The sequence below is a fragment of the Ambystoma mexicanum genome, chromosome 1p (genome assembly GCF_040938575.1).
Source record: "Ambystoma mexicanum isolate Mex_15411 chromosome 1p, UKY_AmexF1_1, whole genome shotgun sequence".
NCBI classification, from domain to species: Eukaryota; Metazoa; Chordata; class Amphibia; order Caudata; family Ambystomatidae; genus Ambystoma; species Ambystoma mexicanum.
Window position 1 is genome coordinate 556521935 of NC_090921.1, and position 27361 is coordinate 556549295.

General features: G+C 50.7%; 1 protein-coding gene across 1 annotated transcript in view; it reads right to left on the bottom strand.

Moving 5' to 3' along the window:
* REXO1 (RNA exonuclease 1 homolog) overlaps positions 1-27361 on the bottom strand; it is a 1041135-nt gene that overhangs the window by 63323 nt on the left and 950451 nt on the right. Inside the window, exon 14 of the mRNA XM_069649491.1 lies at positions 980-1118. Within this exon, the coding sequence (XP_069505592.1) occupies positions 980-1118 (139 nt within the window). The remainder of the gene's footprint in view (positions 1-979; positions 1119-27361) is intronic.

Consider the following 27361-nt stretch of genomic DNA (forward strand, 5'->3'; position numbering starts at 1 on the left):
GATTTTGATCCGGCTAAGTTGGAGGTCTTTATATGGAAAAACATTCCAATGTTGCCAAAGAGCACGCCAATGTCAGTAATCCGTTATGAACTAGGAATTGTTTCCTTGAACATGCGCATTTTCAGGCAAAGATTGCTGCTGTGACTTTTTTACATGTAATATGGCTGGTGCAATTCTTAAGGGTTCAGGGACACCATCTTGAGATTTAGACTTAATCATTTGCAAACTAAGGAGAATTTGAACTTGTGGGATCGTCTCAATACCTTGTGCCACCTATGCCACTACTGTGCTCAAAATCGGAGAACCTGAAACATCTGGTTTTGTCCTGTGAAGTCCATTAGGCTTTTGTGCTTCGGTTCATTAATTGATAATCTAACTCCAAAACTCTGCTTGTCAAACGCATATCTAAGCAGAGAGCGGGGGGCAGATGTCACTCATCGGCTGGTGCCGGTCTATGGAACAGCCTGCCAGCCCCTCTCAGACAGAACCAGACCTCCTTAATTTTCTAGAAACTTCTCAAAACACTGCTTTTCTCTATGTCTTTCCCTTCCCTGCTAATCACCACATTGTCTCTGAGACTAGCGTCCGGTCCTTCATGAATCTGACAGGTTACCAGGCCCTCTACCCATTAGACACCAGCACCCTCTCCCTCAGCACCCCTGCCTGGTGGCTGTGCTTACCACCCTTGAGATTCCTCCACCCTAGCCCTTAGCCAGTGGCTATCTCTGTGGCTCCCCTTGCACTTCCTTCCCGGGTTCCCACCAGCACTTATCCATACCTAGCTCCTCCTGCACTTCTCTTCACTGCACTCGCACGTCCGAATGTCAAGGCCCAGTAGGACCACAATTGTATTTTACTGTTTTTGCCACTGTTATTTACTCCCCTGTTCCGTCCCCACTTTGTTTTGTGGCGCCTAGAAACACCATTCTGTTGTATAGGCACCTAAAAAATGCTCAATAAATAAATCTGCCATTCCCACCTTTAGTGCAAATAAGTCGCTTTCCAAACTGTGCCCAATCAGGATGGTCTCGGAGCAGAACATGTTTAATAATACGGCCTGCACATCACGCAGGGTGATTTGGGTGTTCTCTAGATCTTCCTCCGTCACACCAGAAAACCTAAAAGGGAAAACGAAGACCAATTAATACGATGAACACTTTGAAATTGGAATTGCCATTGATTATGACTAGATGTCGAGAAATCAGACTTATACAGAATGGGGAAAACATATTTGTATTTATTTTAATTTATATAGCGCTTTACAAGAGGATCAATTACAACAAGCAATACATGACAATTGGATCAACCCAGAAAACAGTACAATGAACAATTTACAAAGTTGAGGGGGTTAAGCGCAAATGTAAAGAAACAATAGTGAGAGAAGGGGTAGGAGGTGTAAGTAGAGGTAGATTCAGTCAAGAAAGAGGAAGGAAAATAAGTTAGGGGTGAGGGGAAGAGATAGGATTTAAGAGAAGTGTGGAATGAAGGGTAGGAGGTGATAGAGCGGACGGGGAGGGGTAGATGGTTCCAATGGAAAGGAGCAAGAAGTTGGAAGGAGCGGAAGCGGGAGGGGGCACAGGGTGGAGGAGAGAGAAGGAAGAGATCAGCAGAACGGAGTGAATGAGAGGGAGTATGGAAAGTAAGAAGGAAGGATAGGTAGGAAGGAGCAAGACCATAGAGGGCTTTGAAGACAAGACAGAAGAAATTAAATTTGAGCCGAGAGTCAAAAGGGAGCCAACCTAGTGAGTAAAGTGAAGAGGAGCTGGAGTCGCGACGAGAAAGATGGCGGAGTGATAGTTAGATTTGCGGGGGGAGGTGAGAGGAAGGGAGTCCAAAGAAAAGAGTGGAGCAGTAGAAGAGTCTGGAGAGGAGGAGATTAATAGTTTTGTAGCGTGAAAGGTTAGGAAAGGGCGAATTTTACGGATATTGTAGAGGTGGAAGCGGCAAGATCTGGCAGTGAGAGAAATGTGATGAGAAAGAGAGATGGGTGTCAATGTGGAGACCTTAGTTGCGGGCATGGGGAGAGAAGGGGAGATGGGAGGGGAGAACGAATGAATGGAGGAGGGGAGGCGGGAGGAAGAGTGTTAGCGGGGAAGAATAGGACTTTGGTTTTGTCAGCGTTAAGAGTAAGGAAGTGAGAGGACATCCAAGATTTAATGGCTGAAAGGCAAGAAGAAATCTTATGGTGGATGTCAGGTGAGAAAGAGGAGAAAGAGGAAGAGCTGGCTATCATCAGCATAGAAGTGGTGTGATATACCAAAGGAGGAGATAATGGGAGCTAAAAGGGCCAAGGACAGAACCTTGGGGAACGACGTAGGTGAGAGGAATGGTAGGGGAGTTGCAGCCACCCCAGGACACTGAAAAGGAGTGGTTTAGAAGATAGGAGGAGAACCAATTGAGAACAGAGTCTTTGAGGCCTAATGAGGATAGAGAGCTAAGGAGTAGAGGGTGGTCGACAGTGTCAAAGGCAGCAGAGAGGTAGAGGAGGAAAATAATAGAGGAATGCTTGGAATAATGGGCAGAGAGGAGAGAAATGAGAACAGAAATTAGAGCAGTTTCAGTGGCGTGTAGAGGGCGGAAGCCAGATTGTGGTGGGGATGGGGGGGGGGAGAGAATGGTTGGAGATGTAGGTAGAGAGTTGAGAATAGACAATGCGTTCTAGAAGTTATAATAGCAGTAACAAATAAGGAACAAGTTACTTACATGTAACTATTGTTCTCCAGCATATATGTCTGGCATGGATTCACATGCTCATGAATATTCCCAGTCAAGCTGGGAATCGACAGTAAAATAAAAACAGTTTCACTTACAAACTGTATTTCTCCCATAAACCAATCACTGTCCTCTGGGTCATACTGCCCCCTGCCCCCATCCAATGACAGACTTCTCCCAAAGCCCCTCTGGCAGCCATCTTCAGATTTGGTAAGCATGTAAAGTGGCAGTATGACCAAGAAGAGCTGCAGAGGGGACGGAGGGAGGGTTCGCATTTTAATCCATGCCAGACACATGCTACAGAACAATAGTTACAGGGAAGTAACTTGTTCCTTCTCCAGCATGGGGTCTGGCATGGATTCACATGCTCATGAATAACAAATACACAGCAGTACACCATTACACAATTACGGGATGTGGCAAGGGTGAACAGAAGCAATTCACCATTACCTCTGGAACAGACTCGCCTCCAGCGAACAGGTTGCGTAGCACTGCTTGGACAACTCTGGACTCCTTCCTGGAATCCCTGTCGACACTGTAGAACTTTGTGAAGGTGTGCATGGACCTCCAAGTAGCAGCCCTACAGATACCCAGCCGGGACACCCCAGCCAGGATCGCTGTCGTCGCCATGATCGCTGTGGTGGCGTGGGTTCTTGGACGGCCGGAAAGCAGTCGGTTTGCCAACCGATGAGAGTGCAGCCAGAGAGCCACCTTGAGATGGAAGCCTTGGATAATGCCTTCCCGTGGTTCACAGAACCAAAGTTCACAAACAGCTGTGAAGTCTTTCGAAAACTCTTTGTGCGTACCACATAGAACTTCAGGGCACGAGCAACATCCTGCGAGTGCAAAGCCCTCTCAGTCGGAGAAAAAGGTTACGGTTAAAGAACAGGTAGCATCAAAGGTTCGTTGAGGCTGAATTCCAACAGAACCTCTGGCATGAAAGAAGGGTGCGTCCGCAGCACCACCCTCGATTCGTGGAACGTCAGGTAAGGCCGTTTGCAGGATAGGGCCTGTATCTCACCCACCCTCCTGGCAGAGTTAAGGGGCACAAGCAAAGCCGTTTTCCACTGTCGAAATAGAAAAGCATATCGTGCCTCCTATTGTAATAAATATATTTAATATTGACCAACGCCAAGCTGCTCGAAAGTCGCTTGCGAAAGAAATCTGTGTTGCAACGTCCTGACCTTAAATCCATGTAGGCCGCCATTTTAGGTCAAACCGCCATTTTAGGATTTGTTGTGTAAAAGTCACCCTTTGAGCTAAAATGGTAGACAATGTCATTGCAAAATACAACATGGCCGACTTGACCTCTGTACATAGCTAATGTGTAATCTGCCTGCAGGCCACTTGTTGAGGTCATGAACTAAGACCTTGTCCTTCACTGACCTATGTGTAGAAGGATTACTCGTGCAATGAAAACTAATCCACGAGCATATGTCGAGACAATGTATTCAAATACTGAACAAAGAACATCTTTTTAACTACATTGTATTAATGTTTAAGAGGGCATGCATGGAAAACTTTAAAAATACACAGCTATTGCATACGCTTGTTGATACATGTATTAAAGGCAAACCAGTTATATGCGGTTATTCGAGACTTGGCACGAACCCTAGATCGGTGATATATTAAAAGGAATATTAACCCGAAGTGGGGCTGGGCATCGCGCCCACAAAATGTATAAAAAGCAAATACAAATGTAAATTCTAATGTACAGCGTCTCTCACTGAATACACTGAACCACGCTAGAGTTTGTTGTGTTGTACTGAGGGCCGATAGCTATCTGATTTTGCTAAGTTTTTGTAATTGGATTCAGTATAGAATAAAGTACTTTGTATGTTCCTTTGCAACCCGTGTCTGGTATATTTTCCTTTTGGGGTACTCAGCCTCGATATTCTTTTCCTCTTTTCACACCACGAGAAGAACATGAGAGGGGCCTCGCCAGACCCAGGCTGAGCTACCACTGATTCCTGATGTAGAACATTGTGGTGGTGTTATCCGTTAAGATCCTCACCACCATGCCCTTCAGGGACGGAAGGAATGACTTGATGGCCCAGAACCCTGGCTGTAGCTCCAGGATGTTGATATGGAGATCCTTCTCCTCCGGCAGCCACAGACCTCTGGCGTGCAGACGCCCAGTGTGGTCTCACTCCAGCCTTCCAGGGAAGCATCCGTGGTGACGGTTTCGTGGAATGGAGGGTTCTCAAATCCTGTGCCCCAGGCAATATTGGAGAAGACGCCCCACCAACTTATCGCCTGACGGAACTGGTCACCCAGAGCGATCTTGTCCGCAAAGTTCCCAGACACTTGTATCCAGCAAGGATCCAGGAACTCTTGAAGAGGTTGCATCTGTAACCTGCAGAGCCGGATGAGGTAGATGCAGGACATCATGCCAAGCAACAACTTGATGGTCCCCATCGTGGCTGTTTTTATCGACAACAGCCGCTTCACCTGAATGGCCGCTACCCTGTACTCTGTGGGCGATGCCAGGCAGGCCACTGTATTGAGTCTGGCTCCCAGGAACAGCACGTTCTGCGATGGTGTCAAGCAGGACTTGGCATAATTGATGGAGAAACCTAGATCCATCAGCAGCTTGACCGCCGCCTCCGTGTGTCAGACGGCCAACTCTCGCGGGCGGGCCCGGATGAGCCGGTCGCCTAGGTAGGGTACACCTGTATGCGCCGTAGAAATCATCTCTTTCCAGTTGGCTGAGTACGTGTTGCAGTGGGACCATCCTGAATTTCTGAGATTTGAGGCACTTATTTAAACGTCGTAGGTCTAGAATGGGCCTCCAGCCCCCCCTGTCCTTTCCAAAAGTAGCTGGAATATACTCCAGAACCCCAGAGTCGCTGGGAAACCAGCTCTATCTCCCCTTTTCGTAGCATGGCCCATACCTCCTCCAAGAGCTGAGGGATGTGCTGCTCCCGACGGGCCACCGGAGGGATGCGCAGACACCTTTACTGAAATTCCAGAGTATGTCCTTGGGCGAGAGCAGAAATACCACAGGGTTTGAACTAGTCGACCAATACAAAGATGACGGAGTACACAAGTAGTTTGAGCTCGGTTTACCGTTCCCAAGCTTATTTTCTTTTATTCAAGCAAATATGCTATATCAAAAAATATATTAAACAATTCATATAACTCTATGGCCCATGCTCTTAATTCATTCGTTCACATTTATACTTTCCTCATCAGTCTCTCATTCTACACTTCATTCTTTGAAATAATGGTCTGTATATAAAAAAGAGTAAAAACATCTGTTATATCTAAATGTGTTTACAATTCATTGTGAAAACATTCCCACCAATTTGGGGTATCACACACATATTATTCTGTTATTCCCACAGTTCTCACGTGAGAAAGTACTTCTTCTCCAGCCTATGCTGCTTGGCTGGAGCCGTGCAAGGGTTCTTTAAAAGTGCCAGGCCCTCCTCCCACACGTCTTCCTGGAAGGGCACCGTCATGATTGTCTTTTTCTTGGCCTTGCACCTCTGGTACAAGAAACCCTCCTTCTTGGTTTCATCAGGCACAAGTTGGAACAGCTCGGAGGCTATGGTGATCATGGAATGGAACGACCCCGCCTCACCCGGTGGGGACGCCCTAGGCTGGGGGACCCTGCTGCCCGCTCAGACGATATCGGCGTCATGGCCGAATCTAGCCCTGTATCTGGGTCTGCTGGGGGAGAATGGGCCCGACGAGGATGTGTGGACTAATCTGGGGCCTCCATGCCCACTCACCCCTCTTTTTCCACCCTGAGGGGCTGGATCCGGGTTCTGGGACGGTGTCCCCTTCTCCGGCGTGCCGGCAGACTTGTCAAAGTCACCATAGCAGCCTTGTGCCCACGGAGGGAGGGATACCTTCAGCACTGTGGTGGCCACCTTCTCAGGGTCAGCCCTTTTAGCTTTCGAGAGAGCAGCTGCCACCAGCTCTATCGTCGACAAAGACTTATCCTGTGCCGCCTGGGCCTTCTTGGGCAGCTCGGCCTTCTTCTCCTCCCTCCGTGGCTTCTCGGGCTTCTCCCGCAGTTAAGCTTGGTTGGACGACTTTCTCTTCGAGGAGGAGCTCGATTGCGGCTGGCAATGGAGGCGGAAGGTAATGTAGATCGCGCTCTGATGGACCGGCGCTTGGCCTTATCTTGGGCCCCCAGGATGAGGCAAACTCACAGGGCTTAGAAGAACGGTCTTCCCGCCGACTGGCCTTGGGTGAGGCATGCCCTTGCTCAGAGCACGGGGCAGAGGCCTTGGCGTTCAGCCACGCCGCCAGTCTATCTACTGTGCCTGTCCCTTGTCGTTTTCTTGGAGAATCTGCGGCATATCTCGCAGATTTCCTTGTGCTCTAGGTGCAGGCAGTAGTGGCATTGCAGGTGCTTGTCCTCCACTAACACATTTCGAAGCCCGCACTTGGTGCAGGACTTGAAGAGGGACCTTCTTTCCTCTTTCTCCTGTGTCATGGTCGGAGGGCGTGAAGTAGGCCGATGGCCTTATGGAAACTTCGACGATCTTCGTCGTTGACGGGCGAGGAACTTCACCGACAAGGATCCCAGCTGTCGGCAGATCGAGAGAAGAGCACCCAGGCTTTTTCAGAACAAAAATAGAACCCTTTTCCATGAAAAAAAAAACAAAAAATTGTAGAAGTACCTCACAGAGCAAACACAAGGATTCCCAACACTGAAGCATGCAGTAAAAAGCTCAAGATGGCTGCCACAAAAGGGGCTTAGGGAGAGTACTGTCATTGGACGGGGGCAGTATGACCGAGAAGACAGCGATTGGTTTATGGGGGAAGAACAAGTTACTTACCAACTGTAACATTCTTTCGATTGGATGTTCCTCCCACGTATTCCTCAGCTTATGATAATCTTATTCCAGCTTCAGCTGCTTCGGAAAACATTTTCACCAGGGGCCGCTGTGTTCGAGACCGCGGGGTCGAATTCCCTCGAGGGCTGCCGTCGGGGTTGACGTCATTCGCTGTATAAATGGCTCGAGCAGCGCCAGTTACCTCAGTTCGGTTTTAAGGGTGTTCATGGTCGCATCAGTTGAGTCTTCAGGCTCTTAAGGAAGTCAGAGTGCAACTGCCGTAAACTTGTGGGATGTATTGACCCACTCCGCTATAGCCGGTCCGATAGCACAGCGAGTAGAGCGCTCGCTTTGACATCTGTGCAGAGCCTGCTCACGCAGGTTCGAATCACGGCAGGGCCAAACTAAAGCTTTCATCCTTCTGAGGTCGATAAATGTGAACCACACACTGTGGGTAATAATAAGCAGCGCTCAGATACCGTAGGGTCCGTAGCGTTCAGTGTTCTCTCTATATATAAATGGTAGAACCCGAAACTGATAATGAGAACCACCAATTGCGAACCTCAGGTACTTTCTGTGTTTGAGATGGATTGGCACATGAAAGTAAGCATCCTGAAGGTCCAATGAAAACAGCCAGTCCTGAGGTTGAAAGGATCTGAGAAAGGATCACCATCTTGAACTTGTCCTTCCTGAGGAACTTGTTCAAGCTTCTTAAGTCCAAGATGGGTCTCAATCCTCTGTCCTTTATGGGGATGAGAAAATAGGGGGAGTACCAGCCCTTGTTCCTCTCCGCTACAGGTACATGTTCCATTGCACCTTTCTCTAGCAGGGTTAAAATCTCCTGCACAAGGAGCGGGTCTGGAGTCTTTACAGAGTTGGCTCCCGGTGGATGATTTTTTAGGTCTTTGAAGAAAAGGAAGAAAGTAACCGTGGGTCACCATCTCTAGTGCCCAGGTATCTGACGTAATGGCGCGCCATTCCTCCAGATACCGAGTGATTCTGCCTCCCACTGTGGTTTTGTGGGTTAAGACCTCAAAGCGGCTTTGCAGCGGCTGCAGCAGTGGCTGAGGAGGTAGTAGCCGCTGCTGTGGATGATCTAGCACCTCTCCCTTTTCCACCACGAACGTTTTCTCTGTTGGCGTGTCTGACTGGCCTGCCTTCTCCCTTTTCCAAAAGAGGAATAGACTCTTCCAGGAAGATGAGCCTGCGTAAGAGTGTTGCTGAGGTTATTTTATAACGGCGCTGAGTGACTTCACTGCCGCTTTCGAGGTCTGCAGCTTCTCCAAGCTCTTGTCCGCCTTGCTGCCAAACAACCTCAAGCCGTCAAAAGGTGTATTAAGTAATCTAGACTGCACATCAGGTGCAAAGCCAGATTTCCTTAGCCATGCAAATCTGCGCAAGACTGTGCTAAATGCCATGGACCTGCTTATACTATCCGCAGTGTCCAATACTGACTGAAGGTATTCCTCCATAGCCTCTTTACCATCCTTCACTATAGCCAGGAAACCATCCGGTTCTTCACCTTCTGGGATGCGTTCAGCCGCTGATGACATGCAGTCCCACAGGGTATAGGTAAATATTGCTAATGTGCAAGTGACAGTCGATTTTAGGGCCATGCTACCCGAAATAAAAGCTTCCCGGGCCCAAGTATCAACTTTTTTATCGTCCCTGTCTGGTGGCATTGATGGGTAAGCAGATTGCCTAGTGGAGGTTGCAGCTTCACCACTAGACTTTCAGGAGATGGATGTTTGGATAAATATTCTTGATCTGACAAGGCTGGTCTATATTTTGGTACCACTTTCTTATTTACTGCTGCAATTGAATCTGGAGTATTCCAATTTGTCATTACTCTTTTTTTGTAGTGCCTTGTGGAATGGGAGAAAAGGATCTTTTAAAAGGACCCTCAATAAGGATGTCAGTCATGTCATCCTGGTCAAAATCTGGGGAAGCTGCTTTCCAACCCATAAAATCAATGACCCTTCCCATAAGATTTCTATAACTGGGATCAGCATGATCTGTAGGATCTGGCCTTTCAAAATCCACTTCAGGTGAAGTGTCTAAGCCACTTGCATTGGAGACAGTCAAAGGTCTGTTATTTTAGACTGTGGGTTCACTAGTTCTTCAGGAACTTCCCTGGCCCAAATCTAACTCCAGCTGGAGTGACATCCTCTTCAGAGGAATGTTCTTTATATATAGAAGACATGGATCTAAAAAATTCCTGTCTTGGTTGTGGGTGGAAAGTTTTTTCATGAAAAGAAGGTGGAATTTGCCTAGGTATGGAAAATGGCGTTGACTTGGGTCTTGGTATCAAAGAAGGCCTCGATAAAGGCATCGAAGGTGTCGATAGGGTAGACGCTGGCATCGATACAGTTAATGTGTCTACGTCATTTTTGTCATCGGTCTCGACGCTATGGTCGTCGACGGTGTCGAGTTGAGTTTTGGTTTCGACGTCGATGCAGTTAGCCCCGATTTATGCACCGGAGGCTTAGACTTCGTTCAAGGCGTCGGGGAACTTTCCCTTGAAGACACTCTCGACTCTCAACCCTTGCATGTTTGGATCTTGATTTTCCTCTGTCACTTTTAGAGTGACTAGAGGCATGATCACTGTTAGGGAGAATTCTTATTTATGGCTAATTTCCCTTACCTAGTGAGTCCCTCAGCAGCGTTGCTGGATTTCTGGGGTTTATTTTTTTTTACCTGGTAAGAGTGAACTTTTCCCACTCCTACATGTGTTTTGCCATGTGTATTTCTACTGTTTGTGTGATCTTGGGCTCTGGAGCCACACCACTCAATGAGCCCAACTTTTTGTGTGTGTTACACAGAGACTTCAATGCAGTGACACTGGGTTGTCTGTAAGACTTCCCACTGACTCCATTTTTCTGGGACTGACTACTGTCCCCCAGAAACAAGTAAAGTTGCCATTTACTTTATGTAGTCATTTAAACTGCAGACCCAGTAGACCCCATCTTACATGGAATATTGGAAAGGGTTAATTCCTACTCCTTTTTGTCTGCGCCTCTTGGAGCTTTGTTTTGCTCCCTTAACACTAAGACTTGGCTGGTGGCAGTAGTACCTACCCTATCTTTTCTACCGCAATTATAGTATATAAACGTGGTACTGTTTTAGGCTATTGTATTAGCTACAAACCCAAACCCGCTTGACCAAATACTTTTTATTTTGGCTCCGGTCGGATTTTATCGCCATTTCTTTTTGTTAAAGTCCTTCTTGTGTTTTACTTTTCGCGCCAAACCAGGTTTGCCTTCTTTGTTCGCCGACCTTTGGCGGGCTTCTGTCCAGAAGCCTTCCTTTACCTTCTGGGTGTCTGGGTGGGCTGAATGTGAGTGGGGGGTTTAGTCACCCCCTGCACAGGGTCTCCTTGGAGACCCAAGTGGCACTTTGTGTCCATTGGCTGAGGTGGTTGTCCAGGCTGGACAACCCCCCTGTTGTGTGATTGACAGCCAGGCTGTGTGAATGGGGGATTTAGGCATAAAAGGCAGGACTCTTGGGCTGGAAGTCAGTCTCGCCACTGGAACTGCAAAGAACCGAAGAGAAGCGGAGAAGAAGACGGCTGCTGCAACTCCCGGTAAAGCCGTGCTGCAGTCCTGAATTATCTACCCTTTAACGACAGAGAAGATCCAGTCCGGAGTCTTCTTCCCTTGAGCCTGGTGGGATCAACCAGCTCACCTTCCACAGCCAGAGGATCCTCATCTTGGTCTAAATCACTGCACACAGCTGTAATGGTCCAGATAGCCATCTGAAAAGCCTCTCCTGTTTTTTTTTTTTTAACTTCAATTTTTATTCAGGTTTACAAAACAGTTTATGAACGTTCCCAAGCCCCCCACACCCCCATACCCCACTGCCCCAACTTGTAAACAACCCCCCCCCTGACCCCATGTCCAAACCAAGTCTGTTGTTCCGGGAGACTCTTAACTTACTCTCCCTCTCTACGAATGTGATGCAGCTAGTGTCCGTAACTCCTATAGGCCTGGAGCCGCCTTGCCCCGGGTACCGGGCATCCCTGTCCTTTGTAGCACAGCTCTCGGTCTGATTCGCCCCGTTGAGTCCGAGTTCCCCATCCAGGATTCAATGGACCTCCCATCCCCAGGATTGCTGTACTCCAAACCAGTTCGTGAGGAACGAGCTAGTGTCATTGTTCACCATGGCAGTCAGTTTGTCCATCACAAACATGTTTTTTACCTTCTTCATCCAGTCTTCCTTGGAAGGGGGCTCCAGGCTTTCCCATTTTTGTGCGAGGGCTACTCTACCCGCCCGCAACATTGTCTCCCACATTCTTGGGTATCGGTGTACTTCGTTTCCTCCGGGGGGAGGCCCATTAGCATCGTCAGGGGATTTAGAGGTAAGAGTTCCTCTATCACTTCCGCCATCCAGTCCCTCACTGACCCCCAGTACACTTGAGCCTTTGGACAGTGCCACCACATATGGCTCCTGGAGCCTACTTGACTACATCCCTTCGGGCACAACGGGGACACCGCCGGGAACATCTTAGATAATTCTATGGGTCCCTATGCCACCCCTGCAGTACCTTGAAACTGTGCTCGATATTGGCGGTGAATAGGTTCCCGTGGAAGGCAATTTTGAATATTCTGGACCAGGAGTCCTCTGAAATCTCCTCTCCCGCCAGATCATTCCAGAACTTACGAAAGTTTCTCCTTCCCTGGAGGTCGTATGTGTTGAGGAGTTTATACATGCAAGATACCACCCCCTTCCTCGAGGACGCCGTGTCTATGAGCTTCTCAAAGGGCGTTAACTGTCTACTCAGATTGGGACCCCAAGACTGGTCACATAGAATGCCCTTTAGGCGGAGGTACTCAAAGATGGATAGGGATCCCTGGCCGAGCGCGTCTTAGTTCCTCATAAGGCAGGAATTCACCCTACCTGAACATATGCCCCGCCCACTCCAATCCCTTATCCGACAAGGTTTGGGAGGACCTAAACCCTTTGCTACCCAGGTTGAGGGGGTGGCCCCAGAGGGAGGTCATCGGGGACGGCCATGTAGTGAGGTGTGTTGTCTGAGGCCCTTCCTTCCAAATGTCCCAGAGAACCCCCAAGGTCGGGTGGGTTTTCAAATGACTCGGGATTGTTTTTCGTGGAGCCCACAAAAGGTCGCGGACCTTCAGGGGGTGAGTGTCCATATCCTCCAGGTACGACCAGTACGTCCCCATTCCTTCCTTCATGTGTTCCAAGAGTACCCGCTGCTGGGCAGCACGTAAGTACAGGTGGAAGTCCGGCAACCCAAATCCTCCCTTGGCAGCATCAGCGTGGTCTTCCTGGTCCTCAGGGTTTTCCCCTGCCATATGAAGTCCTGGATAGCGTTCTGTAGAACCCTGAAAGCCTGCTCTGGGACGTTGGTTGGGAGGGCTGTAAAAAGGTATAAGAGCCGTGGCAATAAGTTCATTTTAACCGTCGTCATCCTGTCATACCAAGAGAGGATCATCCCCCCCACCTCCTGAGATCTGATGTGATCCCAATTTAGTTAGATCCCGTGAAAGGAGAACCCCCAGGTATCGTATTTCAGCCTTCCCTATTTCAATCCCGTGAAGCCTGTCTAAGGGGTCTAGCACCGGGTCCCGGGGTCTCATAGGGAGCAGGACCGATTTCGAGGCATTGACTTTCAGGCCCGAGAAGCATCCAAACTCAGTCACCAGGTCCAGCAAAGGGGGGAGCGAGGAGCTAGGGTCTACCAGGTAGACCAGAATGTCATCTGCAAATAGGGAGAGTTTAAATTCCACCTCCCACCTGTTGATCCCCTTAATTCCTGGATGTGAACTGATCGCTATAGCCAAGGCCTCTATCGTGAGGACGTATATCAGTGGGGAGAGGGGGCACCCCTGTCTTGTCCCTCGAGAGAGGGGGAAGGCCTCGGTCAACTCCCCGTTCACTTGGACCCTAGCCGTGTAAGCTCTGTAAAGGGCCGTTACCCATCTTCATCAGGAGATCATCCATATACCGACATTCGAACAGGGTCGAACGCTTTCTCCGAATCTAAGGAGAGGACACTTGTGTTAAGCTCCGACTGTTGCGCGAAGTGGAATAGATCTATGGTCTTACGTATATTTTACGAACCCTGCCTCCCCCTGATGAAGCCCACCTGATCCCCATGGACTAACTTCGGCAGTATTCCCTCCATCCGCCTCCCCACCACCGTGGCCAGAATCTTTACGTCAATATTTAGCAATGATATGGGGCGGTAAGATGCACACTCTGCGGGGTCCCTCCCCTCCTTAGGTAACACCGCGATGATAGCCCCCATCATGGATTCGGGGAGAGTTTCCCCCTCTAGCACGGAGTTGAAAACCCTCATCAAGTAGGAGATTAAGGAGGATCGGAATCTTTTGTAAAAGTAAACGGAAAACCCATCATCCCCGGGGGAGGTTCCCACTTTCATCCCACCTATCGCCTTGTCCACCTCTTCCTCGGTCACTAGCCCCTCCAGACCCTCGGACATCTCCCTAGACAGAGCAGGGAGTTGGATTGAGTTCAAGAAATCTTCTATTGGTGCAGTTCCCCCGTCATATTCAGATGAATACAGGGTCTCATAATATCGGCGAAAGGCCTCTCCAATATGGGAAGACTCGCAACCCAGGTTTCCCTGAGCGTCCCTCACCATTCTGCTCCTCTGGACCTCCCTCAACTTCCAGGCCAGGATCCTGTCCGCTTTGTCCCCTTTTTTCGTAATACTTTTGCTTGACCATCTGAAGGATTCTCTCCGTTTTGTGGAGAAGTCCTTCAGCTGGAGCCTGTAGTCCTCCAGGGCGGCCACACGGTCGCGCTCCGGCTCCCGGTCCGGGGAGCCCCCCGGCTGGAGTTGGGCAATATTTTCCCGCAGGGTCTTCTCCTGTGCCTCGCTCATCCTTTTGGATAAGAACACCCCGTAAAGTCGCCTTAAAGGCGTCCCAAAGCGTGTGTGTGCCCACATCCCCATTGTCGTTTAGCTCAAAGAATTCTATTATGGCATCAGCAATCTCTTGGGCGTGAACCTCGTCCTTTAATAAGGCATCGTTGCATTTCCAATGGCCTCTTTACGCCATCCCCCCGATATTGTGACCCCCACCATGTCATGGTCAGACCAGGGTACGGGATCGATCCTGTAGCCTGCAACATACGGGCAAAGGGCTTCGTCCACCAGAATATAATCTATCCTTGAAAACGAGGCATGGATGGCCGAGTAGTATGTAAAAGAGGGGATTCCTGTTCTGGAGGACAGAATTGAGTCTACCAGGCCCAGCTCTTCATTCACCCTCAGGAAGGTTTGCGCCGTGGACTCATCCGCGGGTCTAGGGTTCTGGGGGCCCACCCGCTTCCTATCCAAAGATGGGTCCAGCACCATATTGAAATCCCCCCCTACCACCAACATGCCCCATACAAATAGCTTAAGCTTCTCCTTTACCTCCTCCCAGAATTGGGCCTGGCCATCATTTGGACCATACACCACTGCCAGGGTCAGGGGGATCCTTGTAAGGTGCCACTCACCAATAGAAAACGGCCCTCTGGGTCCTGCAGGGTGGCATCGCTAGTGAAGCGGACACCCCTGGGGACCAGGATAGCCACCCCTCTTTTCTTCCCCTTGTGGGATGCATGGAAAACCTCCCCTATGCCCCCCCCCTCTCATTTTGGGTTCCTTCCCCCGTCCCCAGTGTGTCTCTTGCAAAAACAGCAGGTCCAACTTTGCCCTCCTGAATTCTCGGCAAACCAGGGACCTCTTGGTGGGGGTGTTCAGGCCCCGCACATTCAGGGTGCCCACTCCCAGGGCCGTTTGGCAATCAGCCATAGTCTAGGTCACCAGATCTTTTGGGCACCTGCTCAGCATCACTATTCCCTTTTCGCTCCCTTAGTCTCACTGTTTGGACATTATTTGGACCTTCCCCCAACTCTTCCCCAAACCCCTTCCCCAACAATAAACCCCAAACTAACTTTGTCACCCCCTCCCTCCTCCCCGGCGTCCAGCCAATTAGTTCCGCCATTCCTGGCATTAGGCCGGACCACCAGACTGCCCTTCCCAATCGGGCACTTGTATCCAAGCTCTTTGTTATGAGCCCCCCCCACCCCCTCTGTTTCTTCCCCACCGTCACCCCCATCTTACTTGCTGCTCTGGGGGAATCTTTATTCATCCGGACCATCATTGCGTGGGACGCACTCAAGTGGACGAGTCACCCCGATCCACAGTCCTCTGAGTCCTTGCGCTCCCCCTCCCTCACAGACGGTGGGGTATTTAGCTTCCTGTATTTTCTCGGCCGGTTTTCCTCCTCCTGGACCCAGGGCGGTCCGAGGCCCCCTCCCCGATCGCAGCCGGGCCCACCAGCCCTCTTCTGGGGGTAGGCTCAGTCACATAATCCTGAATGGCCCCTTTTATGTCCTCGTCTGTAATCAACGATGTCTGTTGGCCCATGTATTCGAAGGTCAAGGAGAATGGGTACCCCCATCTGTAGCGTACCCCTTTATCCTTCAACAGTTGCGTGAGGGGGCGGCACATTCTCCACTTCGTCAAGGTGTAGGCGGAGAGGTCTTGAAATATTGAAATCTCTGCGTTGTTGTAGGAGATCACCCCCGCTTTCCTTGCCTCCTCCAAAACCTTTGCCTTATCTGTATAATAGTGAACCCGCACGAGGATCGAGCGGGGGGGCCCCCCGCCCTTCCGCCCGCTCTGTGCACACGATCAAATGTCAGCTCCGTGGTCATCTCTTCAGCGAAAAGGAGGGTGATTATGTCTCGCACCACACGGATTAAGTCTCTCTCCGTTTCCCCCTCCACCTCGGGAACCCCAAAAAATCTCGTTCCTCCTTTCTCTATTTTCGTAGTCGTCCATTTGTCTGGCCCTTTCCCCGTCCCTCTTTTCCAGGGCCGCTAGCCGCATATCCATTAGCACCTCCTGCGTAGCTAAGTTCGACTGATTGGTCTCCACCTGCAAGAGTCTGTCTTCCACCTTGTCCACCCTGTTGTCCATTTTTTCCAGTTTCTGTGCAATGTCTGATCGCATATCCCGGATCTCCTGGAGTATGGATGCAAATCCCCTCTCCATGGCTGCTGAGGAATGTGTCGGGGCTTCCGAATAAGCCATGCTCCCGTGGTTTATAAGGTCCTCGTTGCTTGCACCAGCCCCCTCGTAGCGAAAGGTTTGCAGGGTCTCCCGCCAGTTCATAGGGGCAGTTCACGTATCTGCTTCGTTGACTGCCTCTGGCTCTGGGCCGAAGGGAATGCCCCCCGGGGCCAAGTGGCGGGAGCCGAAGTCCGACCCGCAGGTGGGCCCATACGGCGGGGGGGAGGAGGGGTTTGTTAGACCGTCAGGCGGGCACATGCCCCACCTGAACTGGGTGGGGGTCTCACACCCGGGTCTATCTCCTTGTCCTGTTAAATCCTGGGGGACTGCAGGCGGGCACACGCCCTGTGGACTAACGCAGGGGCCTCCACCTGTGAGCGCCAGTTGAGTCTGCTGGCTCGGCGGCGTTGCTCCTCGGTTTCTCGGGAGGAGGGGTCGTGGGGCGGAAACCCTCCGGGTCTTCGACCTTTGTCGCCGTCGTCTGTCTCCTCCATGGGCCTTTCACTGGGGGGGTGTGGAGGCCGCCCTCACTCCCCGGCATCGCCTCGTCTCCGGCCCCGCCGCGCTGCACTGGCCCAGGGGCGGGCCTCCCAAGGCACCCGCCGCGGCCGCTCTGGGTACGGGGGTCGCCATCACTGGGCTGCTCTGGATTCCCCTCCACTGGGCGGCGGGGTCTAACCAGTTCTCCTCACCAAGGGGCGGGGGGGGGGTTTATGGGACATGCGCCCAGGCTCCACCGCTACGGGAGCCCCGTCTGTGGTGCTTCTGTCCGCTCACAGGCCCGCCCGGAGGCGCGTCCTCATCCTTCTTCGGGACCGATGTCCCAGGTCTCCGTGTCTTCCCACGGTGGCGGGCGGAGGGCTCTCCGCGTAGTCCCACCACTCCGATGAGTGCCCCGCCCTGCCGGGCAACGCCCACGCTTGGGGGTCCGCGGCCGCGTGGATCGCCCTTCCAGGCCCTCCCTTCGCTCCGTCACCTTGGGCCGTGAAGCCCGTTCTCCGGCTTCCCGTTGCCCCCGAAGTCCGCTCTTGCGAGCAAAGGCGGCTCGGGGGGGTTCAGCAACCGATACGACACTGCGTTGCCGCCGAGGGGTCCGGGGGGGCTCAATCTCCTTCAACGGCCTGAGTCGGCGGGAGAACAACGCTCAGGCTGCCATTACCTGCGCGCCCCCTGGTGGCCTCCAGCCTCTCCTGTTTTAAAGGAGCACACCTTTTATTCACCGTTGCTTCACTGCTGCTGGCCTCATCCCTGGGTAGTGCAGATCGCTCCAGACGTCATCCTCCTTGTCCCCACGACTGAAGCTCAAGGAACCGTGAGTCTGCAGGAACTACCAGAAACAACTGCCATAGCACCAGCTTTTCTTCAAACGAATAAGGTACTGTGTCCAACTTCGAGGAATTGGTGTGAACCCTTTTTCCTCACCAAAGGCTGGTCCTCATCTTCCTTCCCTCTTATAACTTTTGCTTCCCTTTTGACAATATCCAAGTACTCCTAGCAATCTCAATTTGTGAACTGTTCTAACTTGTGATTCTCGACAACAGGACCCCTGTTCCACTTGACACTGGTGCAGGCCTATTGACCTTTATCTACGTTTTAGAAAGTATCCTCTGATTCTATTTGCCTTGACAAAAGTATTGTGCTAATTCATGTGTGTTTGACTTCGGTAACATTTCTTCTCGCGGGTACGCCTTTCTTTCGTAAGACCGAACTGTCATTACTGTCAAAAAGTGATCACGTATTAACCCCCCGGTAACGTTGTTGTTCCACAACACCGGTCTGTCAAATCCCAATGTACTTACCTTGAATTGATTTGCACAAGGGGAATTGGTTGTGTGTAGTATATTTGGAGTGTGGTTTTAATTTAATAAAATTAAACCCTCTGGTGAAAAATCCTCTATGGTGCTCTCTGTCTCTCCTATCTTCTCCATCTGCTTCTCTATTGACTATCCTGTCCTCCTTACCAACTCTAGTAGGAAGACGTTCGAAGTGTTTTGTGAACAGATGGTTTAAAAATAAATGTACTTCTACTTTTTAACCAGAAACCTTGAGTCAGTGTTTGCTTGAGTCACAGTAATTGTAAGCCTTTGTGTAATCTCTACTATTGCTCATTTGCTCTTGAGAAGTCTGGCTGCTCAGCCATTGCTACCACTTTTTCTGTGTAGTACATGCTTGTTCCAAAGGTGAAATTGTACTACCACTTGTAGTCTTAATTGTGTGTAGTGGTCCCTAAGGGCACTGCACAGGATTCTGCCTACCAATCACCATGCTGCAACTTCGAGGGGGTCTGGGTCGCTTTCTCGAATATTTTCAGCATTGAAGCCCTGAAGGCCTCCCATTTTTCTGGGGAATCGTGCTTTGAAGGGTAAGTAACTCTCCTCTCACAAGAGGACGAGGAGGAAGAAGACCTATGACGTCACTTTTGTGACTTTTTCAACGAATACAAGGAAGACTTCCTCGAGCGACTTTCCGATCTTGAGCTCCTCGACTCGTGACGAGATTTTCTACCAGATTCATACGAATCCTTTTGTCTTTTAGAAGACTTATATTTTTCCTCCCCCACCGCCAGCTTACCTCTGCGTTACTTAAGAGCTTTATTTGACATGGCCTGACAGGACCCGCACTCATTAACCCGATGGTCTGGGCTGAGGCACCAGAGGCAATTCCGATGGGGGTTGGTTATAGACATCTTCCTGCCACACTTCAGACATTCCGTCTTGGGTGTGGAGGGAGTTTAAGACAAAGACATCGAAGAAATTCTTGATGCGCTGTTTGTAACACAAAGCAGTTGCGTCGAAAAAACGGAACAGCGGATGACGTTGAGGCCGGACGGTGGCCCTCGAAGGACTTCGACTCTGCGGTCTCGACACAGCACCCTCTGGTGAAAAATCCTCTATGGTGCTCTCTGTCTCTCCTATCTTCTCCATCTGCTTCTCTATTGACTATCCTGTCCTCCTTACCAACTCTAGTAGGAAGATGTTCAAAAGGGATATCCTGGTCACCAACCCAGGCCTCCCTATCACCGATACGATACCTACACCAGCGCTTCCTCCAGACAGACCCTCACCAACATCCTCTTTGTCGTTCCTTCGCAAGACCTAGGGACTCCACATATGGTCTTTGTGCTCGCTCCTTTTTCGTCCTCTCCCATTAATGGTGGCACACGGTGGGAGGCCCTCCTGGCCCCCTTCTATCCCTCTAAGACCATTATTAATGTTTACCTAAATGGCACCATCTTGGTCCAAGGCCCTCAGGCCAACCTCTTCCTTTTTGACAGAGGCTTCCTACGCTGCATCAATTTCCTTTCGGCTCATGATGTCCCTTCTTTCCCTTCTCCAGCTCCTCTGCCTCCACCCTCTGCCACCTCTTTGGCTTCCTCTACTTCTTCTCTGGCTGCCCTGTTGCCTCCCTCTGCCACGTCTCTGGCGTCTTCATCCTCCTCTTTGGCTACCTTGCCCTCTCCTCCTTTCTTCTCTGCCCACCCTCTGGCTCTTTCTACACTTCCGCAGGGCGTACCTCTGACATGTACCCCTGCACGGACGTTTTTCAAGAGTGGCAACCTTATCCACATTGCTACTCAACTCTCGCTCAGCTGTCAAACACTCCTCCGACATCTGCTGTTTCCTGGAAGAACTCGACCTTTATGTTCTCAGTCTGACAGAGGCGTGGTTCACAGCCAGATCTGTCACAAGTTTTGACACTCTCCTCCCTGATGGCTACAAGATCCTCTCTGCGCCCAGATCCAACTGTCCCGGTGGGGATGAAGCCTTGATCTTCCCGGAGTGGATCACTGCCTCTATCATTCCTATGCAGTTCTACTCCTCCTTTGAATGCCTGGTCTGCAGACTCTCTCTCCTGGTTGCTCTCTACCACTCAATTCCTCCTCGACCCCCTCAACATCAACCTGGATGCTTGCTATCCCTCCTCGTTCGCAACCTACGATTCTCTCTCTAGTCTTCCCAGGGGCCCGACTCACTCTGCAGGGTACAACTTGGATGTTCTGATCTCCCAACACCTCCCCCTCTCTATCCTCTCACCACTCCTCTCCTGGAGTGAGTATTTTTTTTTCTTTCTCTCTCTCTCTCGCTCGCTCTCTCTCTGGCGGACTCACATCCTGACACAGCCCTTTCCAACCTCCATTCTTCTATCTCCGACACCCTTGATGTACTTTCCCCCGTCATGAGGATTCGCTTGAAGCCCAAATCTAAGTGCAGTTCTAGGTACGACTCTGCCCCAATCACCCTCACGCAAGTGCAGGGCGACCGAGAGGAAGTGGAGGGCATCATGTGCAGCCTCTGACAAAATGGCCTGCTGCTTGCTCCAAAGGCCATACAGATTCTGTCCTCACCAAGAAGAGAGCCCACATGCAAGCCCACGTCTTTGCAGCATCTAACAACTCGGCCAAACTCTTCAAAATCTGCAAGGACATAGCCAATACTGCTGTCGTCTCTACATTTCCTGTTCCCTCCCAGGTCCTCTGTGTGGCCTTGGACTTGGCTTTGGCTCCTCCTCCTCCTCCTCCACTCCTGGCCCACCTGTGGCCATCTCTCCTCCTCCCTTCTCTTCCGATCTTTGAAAGTCTTGTCAAAACAGGTTCTCCCCTGTTCATCCTGACCCATCAAGGACCACATTGGCACCCTTGGTCCAGCCTTGGCCGATTTCTGCAATCACTCCTTTGCCTCTGGAACCTTCCCTCTACCCTCTTAAGCATTCCCTTGTGCACCCCTCCTAAAGAAGACCTCTGCAGATCCTTCCTCTCTGGCTAACTATTGCTGATCTCCATCACTCCTTTTCCAGAGCACACTTTTGGAAAAGCAGGCCATCACCCAGCTTAATCTGCCCACTGAATCCGTTGCTTGTCCCTAGGACCACCAGTCTGGCTTCATAGCTGTCAGAAGGAACAAGTTACTTACCTGTAACTGTTGTTCTCCAGCATGGGTCTGGCATGTATTCACATGCTCATGAATATTCCCTGTCGTCAGGCTGGGAATCCTCAGTAAAGAAAAAAAGTTTCTGAACTGTCTTTCTACTAGTAACCAATCACTGGTCTCTGGGTCATAGTGCCCCCAGCCAATGACTGCCCTCTACCTAAGCCCCTCCTCTGGCAGCCATCTTCAGATTTGGTAGCACATAAAGTGGCAGTAGGACCAAGAGAAGAGCTGCATAGTGGTTGGAGGGAGGGTTCGCACGTGAATCAATGCCAGACCCATGCTGGAGAACAACAGTTACAGGTAAGTAACTTGTTCCTTCTCCAGCCTGGGGTCTGGCATGGATTCACATACTCATGAATATAAGAATACATAGCAGTACACACATGCACAACCAAGGGAGGTGGCAAGGCTCAACATTAAGCATGACAACGACTCACCATTAAGCATCTCTTACCTCCTCACCAGGCTCACCTTCGGGTGAACAGGTTGCGCAGCACTGCCTGGCCGACTCTGGACTCCTCCCTGGAATCCCGGTCGACGCAGTAGAATCTCGTGAAGGTGTACGTCGACCTCCACGTAGCAGCCCTGCAGATGCCCAGCAGGGGCACACCAGACAGGAACGCCGTGGTAGCAGCGATCGCTCTGGTTGAATGGGCTCTCGGACGGCCGGGCAACTCAGTTTGCCAACCGGTGACAGTGCATGATGCAGCCGGAGAGCCATCTGGAAATGGAAGCCTTCGAGAGGGCCCTCCCTTGGTTCACAGGTCCAAAGTTCACAAACAGCTGTGATGTCTTCCGAAGACTCTTTGTGCGGTCCACATAGAACTTCAGCCCTCTAGCCACATCCAGCGAGTGCAAAGTCCTCTCAGCTGGCGACGGGAAGAAAACAGGTAATACCAAGGGCTCGTTGAGATGGAAGTCCTACGGCACCTTGGGCATGAAGTGGGCATGAAGTAGGGGTGCATCCTCAGCACTGCCCTTGTCTCATGGAATGTCAGATATGGAGGTTTACAAGAGAGGGCCTGGATCTCTCCCACTTGTAACAACTGCAACCTTCCCATAATAGCCATTGCCCCCCAAATATGGACGGACCACCATCTAATCTCATTTACTCTCAATACAAAAAGACCCATATCTCTAACACCGCCCTCCCCCCTCCGCCATACCCACTTTAACCACAAACAAGAAAAATATCAGTGGATCATATCCTGCCCCATATCTTACCTAAACTTAACTCTCTACCAGACCAAACTGACCCAGGCCTCCTAGTGGAGGAATTCAATAATGCTATGACCATTGCTCTTGACAGCGTCGCTCTGCTTAAACTCAGGAATAGTAAGCCAAAAAAGTACCTAAACTCTTGGTTTACATCCCACCTAAAATACCTAAGACTACAGAAAAGAAAATGTGAAACGGTATGGAACTTACATCCTACTGCTGAAAACAAAACCAATCTAATAAACATTTCTACGCAATACAAAAAGGACATCCTCTTGGCCAAATAAGAAACGTATAATAACAGGATTACCCAAGCCAACTCCAGTATGAAGGAGCTCTTCTCCATCCTAAAAGAACTGGAAACTCCTATCGCTGTACAGGATGACTCCATTAAAGATAAAACCTGGTGCACAGACATACAGCTGGCTCTAACCAACTAAGTGTTCAACCTCCAAACTAAAATTGCCCTAAAGAAAGCCTCATTACCAGCCCAAACCCAAACTCCCTTGGATAAAACTCCTATACACAAACCTAAAGAACTTACCCAATTCAGTTTCTCTAAGGTCTCAGTGATCGAGGTAGAGAAAACTATTCTGGCTCTTAAACCTTCTAATTGCAAAGGTGACCAATGCCCAGTACAATTGATTAAGGACGCTGCTAGAGATCTAGCTCCCTTTATCACAAAACTCATCAATGCCTCCTTTACTACGGGTACCATTCCACGCAACCTAAAGGAATCCTGCGTACTCCCCCTTTTGAAAAAACAAACACTGGACACTAACATTCCCACAAACTACAGGCCCATCACCACGGTGCCTTTCTTACTAAAAATACTAGACAAGGTAGCTTACACCCAAATTCAGAACTTCCTTGAGGTGAACCATCTCCTTGGCGTCCGCCAATCCAGTTTCCGACCCCAACACAGAGACTGCCCTTATTGACCTGAAGGCCCAAATAGACTTACTCAGAGACGATGATAAAGTAGCCCTCTTCCTCCTACTAGACCTCTCAGCCGCCTTTGACTTGGTGGACCATACAGTCCTATGTAATCACCTGGACTCTGCGGCTCACTTCTCAGGGGAGGCTATAGTCTGGATACAGTCATTCCTTAGTGACAGGACTATGAGGGTGTTCTCCCCCCTCAGCGGCAGCAGACCCGATACCCATCACTTGCGGAGTGCCCCAGGGATCGTGTGTCTCGCCAACACTCTAACACTCTACAATATCTTCACCAAGCCACTCTTTGACGATCTTGACAATCTGGGTATCACCTATACCAACTGCGCAGACGATACCCAGATTCTCCTACCACTTACTGGGGATTATGGGGAAGATCTGGCTTTGGTGAAGAGTCTATAGCATTGTTCAAGCATGGATGGCCAATCACGGCCTATGCTTGAACGATGACAAAACAGAGCTCATCATCCTGGGCACTGCAGCTCCCATCTCTAAACTCAACCGAAATTACTCAGCATTCAGCATCGATGAGAACACTATTAAGGTCGCCAGAGAAGTAAAAACTCTAGGTTTTTACCTTGACTCGACAATCTTTTACCAAACGGGTGAACTCACTGGCCTCATCCACGGCCTATACATGTAAATTAATACGAGCTGGGAAACAATTCTTATCAGATGACAGCTGTTTTATCCTAGCCAGAGCCCTCACCTTATCAAAACTAGTCTATTGTAACTCCCTCTTCATAGGGACAACCAAACAAATAATCAACAGAATACAAGTGCTCCAAAACAATGCACTTAGAGCGGCCCTAAGTATCCCTAGAAGAGCACATATTTCTGAAATAAGAAACACAAATGGCTTTCCACCCAAGAAAAAAAATAAATAAATAAATAAATACAAAAAAAAAAATCAACCTTAAATCTGCATCCCTCATCCACAAATGCTTAAATAACAAAGCACCCCACTACCTTAATCCTACTAGACTCACAAGAACAGTCAGCCCTAATTCCCTCCTAGTGCCCAGATTCAAACTAACCACTATCGGAGGATCCAGCTTCCCAGTCAAGGCAGCTCTACTGTGGAACTCCCTACCTCAGGCACTTAGATCTGACCCAACGTTCAACAAATTCAGAATGAACACAATAAAATGGCTCACCGAAAATGCTATATAACCGGCACTCGCCCCACGTACCTCCACATGTATTGCACCGGATATAGACTGACCTGCCATTATGTAAATGCTAGTTATAAGTTGACTGCTTGGCTGCGTATCGTCTGCACTTGTACTTGTCCCACCCTGTGGAGACAAGAATATCTTGTTTACTTTCATGTTCTGTAACCTGTAATGTCTGTAACCAAGCTGTAAATGTCCTTGTCTCATGCGCCCTGCTACCCCAAGGTCTGGTGCGCACAATAAATAAATAAACAGACAGGAACTTCAACGGTGCCGAATGCAAAAGCTCTAATGGCGGCCCCATGAGCCTGGTCAGCACCACGTTGAGCTACCACGCCTGTGGCGGAGCATTCACCGGCGGGAACAATCGGAACAGTCCTTTCATGAACTCCTTCACCAGGCAATGAGACCACAGAGATGACCGCCCGATTCTGGTGTAGCGGGAGATAGCCGCCAGATGGATCTTGATGGAGGTATGTGCCAGCCCCGCCTTGACCAGTGATAGCAATTACGGCAGCACTTGAGGGGCCGTAATCCACAGAGGGTTAATCTTCTGTGCACGGGACCAGGCGGCTTCCATTTGTGTCCATAGCACTTGAGAGTCGAGGATGCCCTGGCCTTTGCAAGCACCTCCTTGCAGTCCGCCGGGATATCGTACCCTCCGAACTCTAGTGATGCAGGAGCCAGGCCTGCAGGTTCAGCAATCCTGGGTCGTGATGGAGGATGGCGCCCACTTCCCTGGCGAGAAGGTCCGCATCCATCGGTAGTTTGACCGGGAGGGGGGGGGGACGCTGCCATGTCCAGACGGTCCGGGAACCAGATCTGCCTCGGCCACGCCGGTGCGACGAGGATCATCCTGCACCGGGACCGTCTGAGTTGACTGATGAGGCGCAGCAGCAACAACGGAGGGAACGCATACAGGAACGGGCCGCCCCAGGGGAATGAGAAGGCATTGCCCATGCTCCCCGGCTGGTGAAACCTGCTGGCGAACCTCTGGCACTTGGCGTTCGTCTCCGTCACGAATAGGTCGATCTGGGGATTACCCCATCGTCGGGAAAGGAAATACACTTGATCCTGCCTAAGCTCCCACTCGTGGCACGAGCGCAGCTCCCTGCTGAGATGTCGGGAATGGTGTTCTTTATTCTTGCCAGATGCAAGGGTACCAGGAACATCCCTTGGGCAACGACCCAGTGCCACAGATCCTGCGCTTCCTTGGATAGGGCTGGGGTACTGGTGCCCCCCTGCTTCCTGATGTAGAACATTGTGGTGATGTTGTCGGTGAAGACCCTTATCACCTTACCCTTGAGGGACGGGAGGAACGACCTGAGGGTCCAGAAGACGGCTCGGAGCTCCAGGACGTTGATGTGTAGTGACCTCTCCTCCGGGAGCCAAAGGCCTCTTGCGTGGAGATCTCCGGTGTGCGCTCCCCATCCTACCAGGGAGGCGTCAGTTGTCACCGTTTCCTGATGTGCCGGCGTCTGGAAGTCCATGCCCGCCACTAGATGCACATGGGTGCCCCACCACCGGATTGCTTGGCGGAAAGTCTCGTTGAGCGAGATCCTGTCTTCAAAGCTGCCCGCACTTGCATCCAACGGGCGCTGAGGAACTCCTGCAGTGGTTGCATCCGCAACCTGCATAGGCGCACAAGGTAGATGCACGATGACATCATGCCGAGTAGGGACTTGTGGACCTCACCCTGGCCATGTCCATGGTCAACAGCCATTGTACCTTGCCCAGGATGGCCTTCGTCCTTTCCTCCGACGGCAAAGCCAATCGAGCCACTCTGTCGAGTCTGGCTCCCAGGAACAGGGCATTTTGCGATGGTACCAAGGGGGATTTCACCAAGTTCGGTGTCCGCCTTGATGGCATGCAGTGACTCATACACTGCCTTGCCGAACAGGCTGTTCCCGTCAAAGGACAAGTCCAGTACCCTGGTCTGCACGTCCTGACGGAAATCGGTGGCCTTGAGCCAACCGAGCCGGTGATGGAATAGGCCGTTGCCCATCTGGCGAAAGCCACCTCGCCTTCCTGCAGGATTTCAAGGGCTTCCGCCCTTTTGTTGTCTGGGAGGAAGTCCAGGAGGGGAGAGATCTTGAACCACAGCTCCCTGTCTTAGCGCGCCACAATCGCGAGGGCGTTAGCCGCTTTGTTGGTCATCGCCACCTATGAGATGACTCGTCGCCCCATGGCGTCCAGCTTCTTCCCCTCGCCGTCTGGTGGGGAAGTGGAAGCTGATCCCGTCGCCCCTGCCGATTTCTTCTTGGCTGCTGCAGAGACCACCGAATCCGGGGACGGCTGGGCTCTAAGGCACACCGGGGCGGAATCTGCTACACCGTTGCTTTCTACGTCCGCCTCGTCGGGATCCATCCCGTAGGCCCGGACTTCCTGGAACCTCTTGTCCAGGATCTTTGCGACGCCAGCCAGCTCATCTTCAGAGGTGGTATCTGTGTCCGTTATGGCTACCGTGCCCCCACCTCTTTCTCCACCCGGGGTATCAAGGGGTCTTCTGGACTGGGGTAGTGT